Source organism: Bos grunniens, chromosome 19 (genome assembly GCF_055505025.1).
Source record: "Bos grunniens cultivar Pamir isolate PY7600 chromosome 19, Bosgru_T2T1.0, whole genome shotgun sequence".
Lineage (NCBI taxonomy): Eukaryota > Metazoa > Chordata > Mammalia > Artiodactyla > Bovidae > Bos > Bos grunniens.
In genome coordinates, this window is record NC_141183.1 from 43,202,847 (window position 1) to 43,219,085 (window position 16,239).

Genomic DNA, 16,239 nt, shown 5'->3' on the forward strand with positions numbered 1-16,239 from the left:
TTACTAATATTAGAATTACTGAGTCAAAACTATGCAACTATGTACTTACAGTCTTGATGGATATTATAAATTGTCCTCCATTCCCTTTTTAAAAAAAAAAATTTTTTTTAATTAAGTCATGACTTCTCTTGGATACCAAAAAGCATCTAAATCTTATTTTCTTCTTCCCATAGAAAGTGAGATCGGCAGGCATAGGAAACCTGCTGGTCAGTAGGGTGCATACAGAATCGTAGCATTTCCGCTTTCTGTTAAAATGAAGTAAAATTACAGTCTTTTCCTCAGGCACCTCCACAGAATTTGTTGACCATTTGACCTGGGTCTTTGTGTTTCTTAACTTGCCAGGATCTAACCTAGGCTGCTGACCACTTGATGTTTGCAAAACACTGAGGATGTATTTCTGTCACACAACAAGGAACTCGTGATTATGGTTCTGACTTACGTCTCCCTTCTCCTCCTTTTTCATTCTTTTTCTCACTGGGAACCAGCCCGGGATAGGGAGGGCTCTCAGAAAGAGATCTGTGTCCAGGCCATGGCACATGGTTTTACTGAGATCCGTTCCTCTGACTTAGTCTTGTTTCCATACCCCAGACTAGGAACTCTGCCTCCAGAGAACGTTTAGCACCACCAATTTCTCTTCCAGGTTCCAGCAAGAGGAGAAGAAAGGAGGAAACCACAGGGAAAAACGTTAAGAAAACACAGCACGAGTTAGATCACAATGGTCTTGTTCCCTTACCGGTCAAAGTCTGCTTCACGTGTAACAGGTATTTTTCTTCCCTAGCAGAGGGCTCTCCCTCATATTCAGCAAGTGTTTTTTCTCTCATTTATCACCTCTTCCAAACCACATATGTTAAATAGAGGTAACCCATAATCTGATGGTATGAGTACAAAGAGACTGAGTGACTAATTGGCCAGAGCCTGGACTGTTCTAGGAAAGAAATCCTTGAACAGTCACGGTGCAGAAGTACCGTAAACCATGTTGATAGAGGCTTAAGCGAGAGGAGTTGGACTTAAAATGAAGCTTTGGGATATTTAGACTAACTAGCAGGAAGAACTCTGGCAGCCAAGACACACATCCCTGAGAAAGGCTAATAATTTTTGAAGCACTAAAGATGAATTTTAAAGTAGTACAAGTATCCATCCTAGCTGGCATGCCTCAGACTGGATGACTTCCAAAAGCCTCTAGGCTGCCCCAGTTGTAGCTTCCCCGGGACACTGGTTTCCTTCAAATAAGATCTCCGCAGTGACAGGAACCAGCTGCCTCAGTTACTGAAGCTGGACTTGGGTGTGTGAGAAAGGCAGGATAGCAAGAGAAAATAGCTCTCAATGAGAAATGTTCCACAGCTAAAGCTATAGGGAACAAGACAGGAGCCAGACCCACACTGCGGCTCCGCTGCAGCTTCAGGACTTCTGAAGTATCAGGACTGCTGGGGTATTGTAGGTACAATCATAACTGGTGTTTGCTTACATGCCCTCCCTCGAACTGCGCTTACATGAGTACATAGCAAAAGCATTTTCCCAGCACAGTGCTCTCTGGTTGTCAGTTTTGCTGAGTGCTTAATGTGGCAGAGAAATCTTTTCCTCTTGTAGTGTGAGACTCTGGAAAAGTTGTTAGTGATTTTTTTTTTCAACTGAGGTAATTGCTTTCTGTTACGGAGTAGAAAGATCAGAGCGGGTTGGCAGTCTTCCTCAGTAGGTACTGAGTGTTGATCATTTCTGCTCCGACAGCCACTTTAGCTCTACTCCAAATGAGCATTCACTTCTCTGCATTCGTCTTAGAAGAGTGATGAGAAGCCCAGTGGTGGCCCCCAGCTTCATCCATCTTCCTAATAGTGAATGGAACTGAAGTACTGGGGAGGAGAGTGTGGAAGAACACGGCTAGGATTAAGGAAGGGAAGCCGTCCCACAGGGCAGAGTTTGTGTGAATTCTCTAACCTTGCCTATTAATGGCCCACCTCTCTCTTGCAGGAGTTGTCGCGTGGCCCCTCTCATCCAGTGTGACTATTGCCCCCTCCTGTTCCACATGGACTGCCTCGAGCCCCCGCTCACTGCCATGCCCCTGGGCAGGTGGATGTGTCCGAATCACATCGAACATGTGGTGGTAAGCATGGCGGTGTCCGTCGGTCCTATGTGGGCACAGCCAGGGCGTGGACCCATTCAGTGGGAAGCATAGTACTGTCAGCCTTGTACCAGAGTTCACTCCAGTCTCTGAGACGCTGGTTCCTGCAGACCATCCTACCCACTTCTCATTGCTGTGACCTGCCTGCCTCGGCCGTGCGTTTTGCCTTTTCCCACAATGCCTTGTTTCGGTTGCACAGGCAGACTTAGGCCACTAGCTCTTGATTGTTCGTGAATAATTTCCTCTGTGATGAGTTAAGCAATTGGTGCTACAGCCCTCAAAAGGGAGTAGTTAGATCCAGCCTTATGCAAATCAATGCTCTTCTATATTTTCTTTTTCTTAATTTATTTTTAATTGGAAGATAATTGCTTTACAATGTTGTGATGGTTTCTGCTGTACAACAACATGAATCAGCCACAAGTCTCCCATATTTTCTTGTTTCTTGTTTTTAGAGGGAACAAACTAAGAAAGTTCTAAAATATTTATTCTCATAGCACTGGCAGGTAACTTCCCAGTAACTTTGGAGAATTGAAGAATTGACCCAGATAACTAACGGTATTCCAGACAGTCATTTATTGAGCACCTAACGTGTCCTACACACCACACGACGAGGCCCTTGCCCTTCTCTTCCTTTGTCAAAGCTGTGGAATGAATGAATGGTATGAGGTGCTGTTATCTTATCTCCCAGGAGACTTGGTTACATTTTCCAGACTGCTTCCCGGGGCCAGACTAGAACTGTAATTTCCTATCTCCCCTAGAGGGTTAGGACATCTCCTAATCAGCATGGTCCCTCAGAAGGTTGAATGAGAGAGGGCCTCAGGCGGAGCAGCTCCCTCATAAGAGCAGCCTCTCCAGGTTCAAAGGGTAATTGCATAAGGCATCACCATATCAAATGGTGATAACCATGGAATGACTGCTGGCCTTCTGCACGACCAGCGCTCTCCGCTCTGCGCTGAGAGGAACTTCAGTTACAGACTTGCTCATAAGGGAGAAAGGGCGTGCTTGGCCCTCTTCACTTCACTCATGCACCTCAGAAGGGTTATGCAGGAGGAAGCCTCTCTCCAAGGCTCAGTGTGAGTGTCTCGTTTTGCCTCCTGCTGAACCAGAAGAGAAACAGCCATGAGCAGACTACCCACATGTGAATCTGTAAGAGCAGCCTTTCAGCAGATGAGGAGTTATTAATTGGGTGATTGTTTATTAGCCACATAGGGGGTTTTCCTAATTTACTAATTAGGAAGCTGCCACATAGATCTTTTCTTTTAATTAAAGTATAGGGGACCAGACATAGAAAAGGAAAAGAGGCATAGTTGCTCCATGCCTTCTGGAGGCTACTGCACACTTTTTTTCTTCCCTCCCTTTGGCCTCTTGAGAGCAGGCCAAGGCTTTCTGCCTGCTGTAGAACAAGGCTCTGGTACCCAGGTGGGTTCACGAATGCTCCCTGGTGCCATAGAGGAGGAATAGGGCAGGATTCTGGTGTTGGTCTCACCTGTCAGCCAAGCTCCCACACGGGCAACAGTCCTGCTTCTGGTGGGAGAGAGGCCCTTGCTAGGAAAGGAGTCTGGCGCTCTCTAGGGCCAAGGCCTGCATCTGCTCTGAAACCTGTACACTGGGAAGAGGACTGTCAGAGGCTGAGTTTGGAAGGGCCCTTCCTGGCTGACTCCCCGTGTATTGTCCCCTTCGGGCCTCTCTAGGGAGTAGGAACTAAACTGGGCAGGGCCGAGGGAGCATCTCACCCACATCTCCTGGCCCTCTGACAGGAGTGTTGACATACCAGCTCCTGACAAAAGGAGCCTACTGGGCCGAGGGCTCCTTTTTTTTTTTAACATAAGATAGTTGGGAGGGTGATGCAGCTGAGCTTCACAGCAGGAATGTGTCTGCTCCGTCCCCAGCTGAACCAGAAGAACATGACGCTGAGCAATCGGTGCCAGGTGTTTGACCGCTTCCAGGACACCATTTCACAGCACGTCGTCAAAGTGGACTTCCTGAACCGAATCCACAAGAAGCACCCTCCCAACCGCCGCATGCTCCAGTCGGTCAAAAGAAGAAGCTTGAAGGTGAGTCACAGCCCGGCGCAGGCAGGATGGTGGTCTCTGCCTGCCTTCCTGGGTAGACAGGGTCAGGGTCCCAATTGCAGAGGGGAAGACTGAAGCTCAATGGCAAGTGACAAATGCCACCATCAATTTATGGTGGTCAGGAAACCCACAGGGGGGCCTTGAGACTCAGCCAGGTTTCTAGTTGTCTTGAGGATCAGCACTCTTCAGCCCCTCCCACCAAGCTTTTGGTGTGCTCTGCTGTTACCATCCCCCCTCCTGGCACTCATTCTGTTTCTGTTAGGTGGCCCCTTTCTCAGAGCTATCTGGTGAGGGGACGTGTTTAAGGGGGTGATTAAGCAGAAGCCCTTACAAAAAGTGAGGCACAATCCATTTTGGGGGGCTGCTGTTAATCTATCATCAATGCTCAAAAAAATTGTGGCTTTGGAATAATCAACATCTGTATGTGTCTGACAGCTGCTAACGTATGTCCACAGAGATGGACAGGAGTATTTCCTTTTTTGAAAAGCATTTGGTAGTCCTGAGGCTGTCTCTCCTAAACCGATCAGTCTCATTCATTTAACTTAGAGAACATCACACTATATACCCGTGTATATATTTTTCTCTTTTGAAATAATCCTACAGTCCCCTGTACCAAGGGAAATCAGCAGTTCTCAGATGTGGCCACTTGGTGGCAGCCACACTTAAAATTATCACTCCCACCACTTGTCACTTCCATTGGGTGTCAGCGCTAGCAAGATGTTGACTGTCGAAAATTGTGTAACAAACTCTTAACTGTAAACACTTATGCTTTGATGGGAACACCAGTTTTCCAAAATTAAATAAAGGTATTTGCAGTCAGGGGTACAGTGTGTTTACACATTGAAGATGGCACACATCAGACGTTACTTAGACATCTAAGAGTAAGTCTGGGCTGTGTGATTGACCGTGTGGATCTGAAAGAAAGCCTGGCTGCTGAAGTGAACAGGCCAGGGGGCCTTGATAGAATCCTGATGCCCCTCCCCCTTTGGAAATGTGTCCCTATTCTTGAGGAGAATCCAAGGGTATGAGTCGCCTGAAAAGCATTTTATTCTTAGTGTGAGAGGGAAATGAGGCCTGCAGCACCAGAGGACAGTGGCAGAGAACTGCTCCAGCTCTGTTCTGGAACTTTGCCTTCATCCTTGACATACAGCCGTGCAGGCAAAATCAGCCGAGACCTTCATATCTTTGTTGGGGGGTCCCTTTTTCTCAGGGGCAACCTTGGTCTAGCTACTGCCCCATTCCTGGATGCCCTCAGACAAGCCCACAGCACTGGCCACCACTGTTAACGCGCCAGCGCTCAGTTCTGTGTTCCGTGCCTTTCTCATCACTAGATTCACATCTGCCTGCCCATTCCGCAGGCACCTTTCTCTCGATCTGCCCAAGACCAAGAGTCTTTTGCCTCCAAATGTGCTCTTCCTCTTCTTATATTTCCTGGTTCAGTGAATGACTGAAATCTCTACCCAGTCCCTCAAACCAGAATTCAGCTCTTCTTCTCTTAATCTCCATAAGGACTTGGTCACCAAATCTGTTAGTTCTCACACATTTTCCAAGTCCACCTCCCCCACCTGTAGTTCCCCCTTCATCTGCCTGGAAGCTCCTCCTCAGCTTCAAGTCTCAACTGATAATACTGCCCTCCCATGAAATCCTCCCTAGTCCTGAGCTCCTGGCCCCCAGACGAAAGTAAGCACACTCTTTTTTTGTTGTTGTTGCAGCTCCTTAGACATTCTCTCTTCTAGGACCCGTTACATTATATTGTAATGTTTCTGGGCTCATCTCCCACTAGACTGAGCTCCTTGAGGGGCAAGGCTTAGATTTTGTTCATTTCTGGATCTCTAGGACTTGACGTAGTGCACAGACTCAGGAGATACTCAATAAATGTTGGCTGAATGTATGAATGACTCTTGGCTTGTGTGACTCTTTCATTCACACGTGTTGTGATTCAGAGTGTGTTGTCCATCTTTTTGCAGCAGAGAGGCCTTTAATTGTCTCATGAGTCATGAGTGAATGGATGAAGACATCTGACATTGATTGAGTGCTTATCACCAGACAGGCCTCACACTGAGCATTTCCGAAGTGAAGATGGCCTTATTTAACTTTTTGTTTCTCAGATACTGCTCACTCACCTCCCAGCCTAGGTGCTGATCAGTAAGAGCCTAGAGTACCACTCTAAAGCCCTGTCCAGTGTCTCTCTTACCCTTTTTAGGCCAAAACAGAAGGCAGCATACAAGAAGGCCTGGTTTCTGCAGGTCTTGGACCTTGATGAAGAAGAGTAGGAGACATGGCTGCTTTTTCTAGTTCTGTGCCTGCTCAGGCTCGCGCGTGTGTGTGTGTGTCAGAGTCACAGAGACGGGGATGCAGAGCAGCAGCCACCCACTGTGCGTCCTTGTCCGGATCCCAGAGTGGACGGTCTCCCCTCAGGCATCGGCACCACAGACAGACGCGCGGCCAGGGCAGAGCCCCCAGGTGTGTGGGCACTGTCACCCTCTCCTTGCTCCCTCTCTCTGTCCTGAACAGGTTCCCGATGCCATCAAATCTCAGTACCAGTTCCCACCCCCTCTCATTGCACCCGCGGCCATTCGGGACGGGGAGCTGATCTGCAATGGGATCCCTGAGGAATCACAGACGCACCTTGTGAACTCTGAGCACTTAGCCACCCAGGCAGAGCAGCAAGAGGTGAGTGAAGGCAGGCTGGGATTCCACACCCCATCTTCCTTCCACCTCGCCGCGGCTGTTGCTGGAAGTCACTCTCATCCCCATCTTCTGCCCCCCCCACCCTCCCCCACCCTGAGCCCCTACCCCAACTGCCACCGCCCTGCCCCCTGAGTTGACCGTTCCAGAGAGACCCTCTGGCTCAGATCCTGAGGCAAGTAAGAGAACTACAGAGTCATCTGGTCTGCTTCTCTCCACCAGTCCCCAGGGTGCTGCGAGACGGGCACGTCCGTCTTGCAGAAAGACATGAGTAGACCTAGAGAAGTTAGGTGGCATTGCTGGACACACAGCAGGAGCTTGGGTCCTTGCTGGAGATTGGTGACGAGGTGAGCCTTAGGGGCAGAGTCAGAACGGGAACCCCCAACCCTGCTGACCAGGGTGTTGCCTGCCGAGTGTGTACCGACAAGCCTTGCTTGGGAATGGAGATGGAATCCTCTCAGGAGTCAAGCACACCCTCTCTGGGCATTCGCGATGGGACCTCGGAAACAGTGCTTGTCGGCTCTGCTGTAGCCCTGGCCGCTGTGGCAGGAAGGACCAGCGCCTCCCAGGCCTCTCACCCTCCTCTCCTCTCCTCTCCTTCCGTTGCAGTGGCTCTGTAGTGTTGTTGCGCTCCAGTGCAGCATATTGAAACATTTATCTGCTAAGCAGATGCCTTCGCATTGGGACTCTGAACAGACAGAGAAGGCTGATATTAAGCCTGTTATTGTGACTGACAGCTCAATCACCACCTCCCTGCAAACAGCTGACAAGGCACCTCCACCATCCCACTACCCCTTGTCCTGCCCCTCAGGGCTTAGCACCCAGAATTCCCTGAGCTGCTCTCCACCCCACCAACCCCCCACCCTAGAGGACATCAGCTGCAGCTCTTGTGCGGAAAAATCCAAGAAAGCCCCCTGTGGGACTGCCAACGGGCCGGTGAACACAGAGGTGAAAGCCAATGGCCCACACCTCTACAGCAGCCCCACTGATTCCACGGACCCCCGGCGACTTCCAGGCGCCAACACCCCCCTACCCGGCCTCTCACACCGGCAAGGCTGGCCCCGGCCCCTCACGCCACCAGCGGCTGGGGGGCTTCAGAACCACACCGTCGGCATCATTGTGAAGACAGAGAATGCCACTGGCCCCAGCTCTTGCCCCCAGAGGAGTGTGGGTCTTGTCCCAAGCCTACCCCCTTCCGTTCCCAGCTCTTGTGCCAGCATCGAGAACACCAGCACTTTGCAAAGAAAGACTGTCCAATCCCAGATAGGACCTCCGTTGACAGATTCAAGGCCACTGGGCTCACCCCCAAATGCCACCCGGGTGCTCACTCCCCCCCAAGCAGCAGGTGATGGTATCTTGGCCACAGGAGCCAATCAACGATTCTGCTCACCAGCACCGTCGTCAGGTGAGTGCGGCTCAGCCTTTCATGCTCTTCCTGGCAAATAACTCTTAAGGTTCAAGCAACACTTGTATCCCTGTAAACGTTCCAGAGGACTTTGATCTCCGTATTAACTGTCCTTCCCCCCGTTTCTATGATAGAAGAGAAAGTGCCTGTTAACTTGTCCCTAATTTAAAGGCGGGACCTTTAGGCTCTGAAAGTGATTTCCTTAAGGTAACCTACTGAGTCAGTCAGTGCAGGGGTAGAAGTGGAGCCTGGGTCTCTTGACTCTCCCCTCCCATGCTCTCCAGGCTTTTTGTCCCATCACTTTAGAGGAGAGCAGCTGGCTCCCGGAAGCTGCCGTGGTCAGCCTGAGGGTTACGGCCTCTGTGTTTGATGATCCACTCCATTCCAGATTCTCAGAGACAGCTCGTTTGAAGGAATTGCTGTGTCAGGGAAGGCAGGGCCGCAAAACAGCACTGCCCTCCAGAGTAGGCAGAGTTGGGTGCCCGCAGAGGTTTCTCTGGCCCGAACGCTTGCACTTGGGCCACATTCTACAAGGCAGTCCCATAATGCTACCTGGGCCGGGTGTAGACCCGCTCTTTCAGCTGTCCCCCGTCAGCATTCAGGACCTCAAGGTTGCTGACCCCAGCATCTGAACCAGGTTTCAGATGCTGCTGGAACCCCCTGTGGTCTCTCCTGTCTGAACTGAACTGGCCTCCTAGTCAGCTGGGAGTCTCGGTGACCAGGTGACTGTGACTTCTCTGCATGGGGGCCCCTGGTCCCAGGATGGCCCCTACTCTCAGGCTCTCATCCTGTTTATCTCTGAATACCAGCCTGGCTACCTTTGGCACCTGTGAGTCCACTTTAGGACGCAGGAGCTGCAGGGGCAGGCATCACCTACTTGAGTGAGCAGAGGCAGCCGGGAGGTATTCATGGCCCAGAGGACGAAGCTGTCCCACCACGTCCCCCTGAGCTGTAGATGTCACTCGTTCTCGTGCTCTGGGGACTCCTGCGTGCCCGGGTGTGTTGTCATTCCACCTGCCCTTCCTCACCACACGTTTTTAGCTCTAGGAGTTCCAGAGCCTATGGGGTGAGGATCAAGAAGGGAACATCACCTTGGGCCCGAAATCCAGGCCTGTCTCTGCAGTGGGGGATTGGACCGGTGGGTTTCCCTCAGGCAACGTAAGTAACAGTCTTCCTGCTCCGTCCCCAGATGGCAAGGTCAGCCCCGGCACGTTATCCATAGGAAGCGCTTTAACCGTACCCTCTTTCCCAGCCAACTCTACTGCCATGGTGGACCTCACCAACTCACTTCGAGCATTCATGGATGTCAATGGAGGTGAGTGAGTGAGTCGCTGCGCCTGTGCAGTGTTCAGCTCATTGCAAAGGGGCAGAAGGGGCCCTGATCCTAGGGGGCAGGGAGGTGGGAGGACTGTAGGAAAGAAAGCCCCTTCTCCCAATTCTGCTGTATAAGATTGAAGGCAGGAGGAGAAGGGGATGACAGAGGATGAGATGGTGAGATGGCATCACCGACTCAATGGACATGAGTTTGGGTAAACTCCGGGAGTTGGTGATGGACAGGGAGGCCTGGCCTGCTGCGGTTCATGGGGTTGCAAAGAGTCGGACACGACTGAGCGACTGAATTGAACTGATACACATAACAAAGACAAAGGGAGTGCAGACCCAAGCTAAACCAGCGAGAAGAGAAGAAAGTCACTTTAGGCAGATCACCTGGACTTGAATAAAACCAGGAGCTCCCAAAGGAGGGACCTCGTCTGTGAGAAACCCCCAAAGTCAGGGAGAACTGGAGCAGTCCTTGATCTCTGTGAGCAGGGAGGTTAGAAAGTCCATGCCTCAATACCAGTCATCGGGGCTTCCTCTCATCCCAGGTAGGCGAGTGGTGTCTTGCTCCACTTTCTTGGATCGCTGTACCTAACGTTAAGCTGCCCACTGCAGGGGGCATCTGCCCAGGCTGCCTGCAGCCTCGTTGCAGAAGAGCCAGTGAGATGCTTGGCTCCAGGCCCTGGTACCACTTTGTACTCTGAGTTGTTTGAGAAAAATCACTTGGCTGAATTTTAGGAATGCTGAAATATTGGCTCTGTGACCCTCACCTATTGCCGCATTTCATTTCCTCCTCAGCTGCTTTTTAATCTTTCTCTTTGGTTAATAGAAATCGAGATAAATATGCTGGACGAGAAGCTGATCAAGTTTCTGGCCTTGCAGAGAATACATCAGCTTTTCCCCTCCCGGGTCCAAGCTTCACCGGGCGGTGTCGGGGCACATCCGCTGGCTTCTGGAGGGCACCACATGGAAGGTGCGCATGTCCACGCCACCCCTCTAGGTTCACCTCTGCATGTGCACAGCCATCTCCCCCCACGGAGAATCTCCGTCCTCCATGCAAGCCTCTACTGGGCTTAATGAAACACCACGGTTTCTTTTCTCAAAAGCAGAAAGGAGATGGCAACCACCACTTTCAGATCAGGCTCGGGAGAGTGCTTGCTGTAACTCATCCCTGTGAGACAGAAAGCAGCTAGGGGTGCCTTTGGGTATATGTGATGTGCTTTCTGCTCATTTGCTTCTCAGTATTTGAGCTGGAAGGATTTTCCAAAAGGCTAACTCTGCTTAGGACAGACCTTTGAGCGTTAGCCAGTAAAAGCCTTGCTGCTTAGAAGTGGGATCCTCAGACCATGAGCATCAGTATCACCTAAGAGCTTGTTAGCAGAGCTCGGCCCCACCTCAGACCTATGGAATCAGAATCCGCATTTTAACAAGATCCCTGGGTGATTCATATTCAAAATTAGAGGAACATTGGTTTGTGCCTTCTGGGTTTTTTGCACAGTCTCCTTTATAATATCAGTTGGTATATCCCTGATAAACCAACCAGCAGCCCTTGTGCTTCAAGTACTATCATCCTTGAATTATATGGTCCTCTTCAGAGATGGTCCTTTTTACTCCCCCGTGTGGGAAACGCTGTTAAGTGGGGGGAGAGAGCTACACCCTGCAGCAGCTTTGTGTCAGGTGTGAGTTTGGAAGGATGACTCATCCAATGGGGTTATTTTCTCCATGACCAAATGTCCAGCTTCTCTTGTGTGTTTGGGCCCCAGGTTCTGTTCCTGAACAGTCACATCCCTATGTTTGCCTTGCAGTGCAGAGAAGGGAAGTACAGGCCCGAGCTGTGTTCTACCCCCTCTTAGGGTTGGGAGGCGCTGTGAACATGTGCTATCGAACCCTCTACATCGGGACAGGTAAGCCAGGTGGGAGGGGCGTTGAATCTCTCCAGCCCTGAAGAGGAACACCCTGACCCATGGAGGCTAGAAAGGGAGGGACGCCCTCTCCAGGTTTAACCCAGCAGATGTCTGGACAGGAGGGACTTTAGGGACTGTCGGCTGCCATCTTCCCGCTTCAGGCCTTGTGCCCCATGTGGCATCAGACTGCCCGGAAGTCAGCCCTGACTGCTGCTCAGTGAGCATTCAACAGCACAGGAAAGACCTGAGCAGAGGACACGTGCTGTGTCCCTGGCGACCTTTGAAGAAGTGGTGGGGCTGACACGCGTGTAACCCATACTGGGCCCTGCGTCTTGCCAGAGGGACAGGCAGGCCCTTAGCCTGGAAGGGTCCCTTTCTCTCAGATGATGCTGTTTCTGGGCCATGCACCCCATGTTGTGCTCGCATGGAGATCACTCCCTGCACCCCTCTGGGCAGCATCCCATGTTCTGAAGCACATGAGCTGGCAGGGACATCTGTTCTTTTACAGGGGATTGGAAAAGAGAGCAGTTTTTGTTCGAAAATATAAGGAGAGGGCCCTGAGCTTACCTGTCCCTTGAGTTCCCGCCCAGAAGCTAACTCCCACCCTGCTCAGCTCCCCCGCGCATCCACCTCACAGTCTGTTCTTTGCTTTCCTTTCCTCTGCTCTGCCCTCCGCCCCTCGCAGGAGCTGACATGGACGTGTGCCTTACAAACTATGGTCACTGTAACTACGTGTCCGGGAAACACGCCTGCATATTCTACGATGAGGTGAGGGTGCCAGAGAGCTCTGCCAACCTGAGGCCTCTCCCAGCACTGGGGTTTTGTTCAGTGCCCTGGGTGAGGGGAATGGGATGGGGTCCTCTCCTTCTCTTGCCTCCCTGGCATTCCCGGAAGAGAAGAGCCTTAGGGTGAAGGGCATCTGTCCTGGGGAGTAGGGCCCCTATTTCTCCTGAGGTGGGTCAGCAGGCCCAGGGAGGGACGAGGCACCCTAAGTGGGGCGGGGCGGCGCAGGGGGACCCACATAGAAGGAACCAAGCCCTCCAGGCGTGTCCCTGTGGGTTTCATCATCGTCGTCTTCACGTGCCAGTGAATGTCATTTCACCAGGAGCCCGTGCTAAGGAGGCAGCGTAATGGGAGGGTAGGAAAGAAAGCTTTCTTGAGGACATGAGTCTTGAGCCCATTGGAAGGGGCAGGGCAGCGGGGCGTGACGGGGAAGGAAGGAGGGAGCTCCCCGGTAGAGCAGCACAGCCTTCTCCATGTGTCCTCTCTCCCCTTAGCCCCAGGCCCCACGCAGCAGACCACACATCTTATCTTCCCTCCTCCTCCTCAGAATACCAAACATTATGAGCTGTTAAACTACAGTGAGCACGGGACAACGGTGGACAATGTGCTGTATTCATGTGACTTCTCTGAGAAGACCCCGCCAACCCCCCCAAGCAGTATTGTTGCCAAAGTGCAGAGTGTCATCAGTAAGTTGGAGCAGAGGCCTGTGGCCACGGAGCCTGCCCTTTTTGGACACTTGGTCTGACGCCTCAGAGTGGCTGTGGCTCACTGCCATGACCTGCTGTCGCTCGCCCTCCCGGTCCCATTGGCCAGGTTCTCCTTGCTCATGGGCCCCGGAAAGGCCACAGAGAAGCACGTGCTGTGCACTCCCATGGGTATACACACCTACCTTGGGAGCCTCAGACCCCACCCCTCCTTTCTGAGCGTCCCTCACCCCAAGTCATGCAGCATTTTAGAGTGGGGAGGTGCAGGGGCCCCACCCTGGCCAGCGGCCCAGGTGGGGCTTGGCTGCTCACTGTTCCTCTCTTGTGACCTTCCCCTTCTCTCCCAGGGCGCCGCCGGCACCAGAAACAGGATGAAGAGCCAAGTGAAGAGGCAGCCATGATGAGTTCCCAGGCCCAGGGGCCGCAGCGGAGACCCTGCAACTGCAAAGCCAGCAGCTCGAGCTTGATTGGGGGCAGTGGGGCCGGCTGGGAGGGCACGGCCTTGCTGCACCACGGCAGCTACATCAAGCTGGGGTGCCTGCAGTTTGTCTTCAGCATCACTGAGTTTGCGACCAAACAGCCCAAAGGCGAGGCCGGCCTGCTGCAGGATGGGGTCTTGGCCGAGAAGCTCTCTCTCAAGCCCCATCAGGGCCCCGTGCTGCGCTCCAACTCCGTTCCCTAGGACTGGCGGCTACTCCGTCACCCGCCCGTCCACCCCACCCAAGACTCCTGCAATGCAAAAATGTACACAAACCAAGCCCGGGTTTTTTTTCTATACTCCACCGGAAACCCTTCGACTACAATCTTTGCATGAAATGAAGAAACCTTTTGACTGTTTTTTAAAAATCCTTTTTCTTTTCTCAAGTTCTAGGGGGCATTTGCACATATATTTGTACTCAACATTTCATGGGAAAGCGGCAGACCGAGCTGAGGAACAGCGTGGGCAGGGAGGGGAAGGCCGATGGTCTGGACACCTCCGACACAAAACCGTTCCCCACCCACCTCCTGCTCCCTCCCCCTCGCCCGCCGTTGTAAAATAATCAGAAACTTGTTCTATTTTGTGGCAGTGACAATAGTTTTATATTAAAAGAAAAAAATACAGTTTTCATACAGCAAAATCTATACAATATCATTGTTTTATTTAATATAAAGATCGTACCCACCCTCCTTCCATGGTTCCCACCCTCCAGGTTATTTTCCCTTTCTGCAGCGGTTGCACTACAGGTAGCTACTGTGTATTATGGACAAATGAGAAATGAATTCTTTTTCTGGCTGTCCATCTTATTTTATTTCAAATAAGGAAAAGTGTATTTGGATTTTGTGTAAATACATCTAGTGATGACATTTTTTCAATGTTTTTAAAAACTGTGTACAGTACTACATGTGGTAGAGCGTTTTCTTCAAATTGTCTATTGTAGCAAAAACGTTTTTGTCGTAAACCTGTTTTGTCTCCTTTTTTTGTTCTCTTGCCACTTCTCTCCTCTTCCTCCCACCCCTGGCTCCCTCCTCTCCCCCCTCCCCCACAACTAGTACCGATGTACATAGTAATTGTAATGTTTTAGACTTTACAGAAACTTTCCTGTATTCTGTATATAAAAAAACAAAAATACTTCAAATTATGTTTTCTGCCTGTCTGTCCTACCTGTCATCACCCTTAAGAGGGAACCGTCCTGAGGCCCTGGTCCCACAGCCCCACTGAACAAGTCTCATTCCCAGATCCTCAGTCCCCAGGGAAGTCAGGAAGAGGGCAGGTGTTGGAGAAAAGTGTGCCCAGGGTGGGAAGGCCAAATGGAAGGGGAGGGGTTCCGCTGCAATGGGTTGTTGTATGGCTTTGTGGGTGACTTGAGGGAATTCAGAGGGCTTGAGCATTTGATGTGATCAGATTCTACAAGAATCCCAAGAGTACTACTGATCCCTGGTCCTCTTGGCTCCAAAACCAAGACATTAAAATAGGAGATGGCTGGACTTCTCTGGTGGCTCAGTGGTAAAGAATCTGCCTGCCAAAGCTGGGCACTTGGGTTCGACCCCTGGTCTGAGAGGATCCTACATGCCTCGAAGCATCTAAGCCCTCACCTAGAACCCATGCTTCACCTCAAGAGAAGCCACTGCAATCAGAAGCCCACACACCACAGTGAAGAGCAGCCCCCACTCACCGCAACTAGAGAAACCCCACACAACCAAAAGTATTTTTTTTAAATAAGAGCATGAGACCTCTGCATTCTGCTCCAGAAGCTTTAACCCAAGCAGTTGGGGCTGTCTTTCCTTCAGTTATTTGCTATCATTTTATCCATCTCTTCTGGGAGAAGTCGTAACACCTGGGTTTCACCCCCCTCCCCTGCCCCCAGCCCTAGCTGGGTATGGAGCAATTCATTATTTCAAGTATCACTCAAGTTCCTCCAGTACCCAGCCTTTGCTGGCCTTGGATCTTTGTCTCAGTAACTTGCTGTGAGCAATCATCAGGGCAGATGTGGCCCCTGCCTCTTGGAGCTTAGAATCTAGTGTGGAGCAGTTTGTTTCAAATGTCTGAAGAACAAAGAAATCCAGTCTGTAGACTCAGTCATGCCACAAGTAACTCTACTCGCAGTCACAAGTTTACAACTGCAGCCCCTGGACAGATGAGTTCACCCATTACCTAAATTCTCAGGCCTCCAAGCTCCCTTTTATTTAAACAAACTATTCCTTCTTGCACATTATACTTAAGAAACTTTATCTGCCAAGTTTTTCCTGAAAACCATCTCATGCTTAGAGAACACAGCTGTGCGTATGCATGCCAGCGCTGTTAAGAGTGCATGGTACCTGTTTGCATGTCAGGATTTTGTTTTGGTGGGGGTGGAGAGCACATCCATTTATTTCACTCATATTCCATCCCTAGTCTCATCCCACAGTATGGATACATGAACGCTGAATCCATGGTGCAACTAAACAGGAAACCGCTGGAATCTGAGGTCTGACCCTGGCTGCCACCCACCCGTCTAGCTTTGCCTCCACCACTCTCCTCCTCTTCCCCCGATGGGCCTTGTGAACTCCTTAAGGGCAGAAACATTGTTCTGCTCGGTATTTCCAAGGCTACCTGCACTGCTGGGCATGCTGTGAGTGCCAAACAACAGGTGCTAAATTGGACTGGATTTCTCCTTTCTCCTGGCAAGTCACCTGGCCAGAAATAATACCCTTACCCATGCCTCCCTAGCTGTCCCCACCCACACTCAGCCATCATAATCACTTCTATTCAGTAATGAAGCCTCTTTACCTA

General features: G+C 51.0%; 1 protein-coding gene across 10 annotated transcripts in view; it reads left to right on the forward strand.

Annotated features, from left to right (window-relative positions):
• PHF12 (PHD finger protein 12) overlaps nucleotides 1-14,605 on the forward strand; it is a 40,021-nt gene extending 25,416 nt beyond the window's left edge. For 5 of the 10 annotated variants that reach the window (XM_086359999.1, XM_086360000.1, XM_086360005.1 and 2 more), the window contains 11 exons: nucleotides 641-761; nucleotides 1,966-2,098; nucleotides 4,006-4,170; nucleotides 6,703-6,861; nucleotides 7,486-8,281; nucleotides 9,471-9,596; nucleotides 10,428-10,571; nucleotides 11,404-11,502; nucleotides 12,188-12,270; nucleotides 12,833-12,971; nucleotides 13,337-14,605. In XM_086359999.1, the coding sequence (XP_086216125.1) occupies nucleotides 641-761; nucleotides 1,966-2,098; nucleotides 4,006-4,170; nucleotides 6,703-6,861; nucleotides 7,486-8,281; nucleotides 9,471-9,596; nucleotides 10,428-10,571; nucleotides 11,404-11,502; nucleotides 12,188-12,270; nucleotides 12,833-12,971; nucleotides 13,337-13,671 (2,300 nt within the window). In that variant the 3' untranslated portion in view covers nucleotides 13,672-14,605. Of the gene's footprint in view, nucleotides 1-640; nucleotides 762-1,965; nucleotides 2,099-4,005; nucleotides 4,171-6,702; nucleotides 6,862-7,485; nucleotides 8,282-9,322; nucleotides 9,597-10,427; nucleotides 10,572-11,403; nucleotides 11,503-12,187; nucleotides 12,271-12,779; nucleotides 12,972-13,336 lie in introns of all 10 variants that reach the window. The other 5 variants (XR_015148163.1, XR_015148164.1, XM_086360001.1 and 2 more) reach the window with 3 other exon arrangements.
• Nucleotides 14,606-16,239: the final 1,634 nt, after the last annotated feature.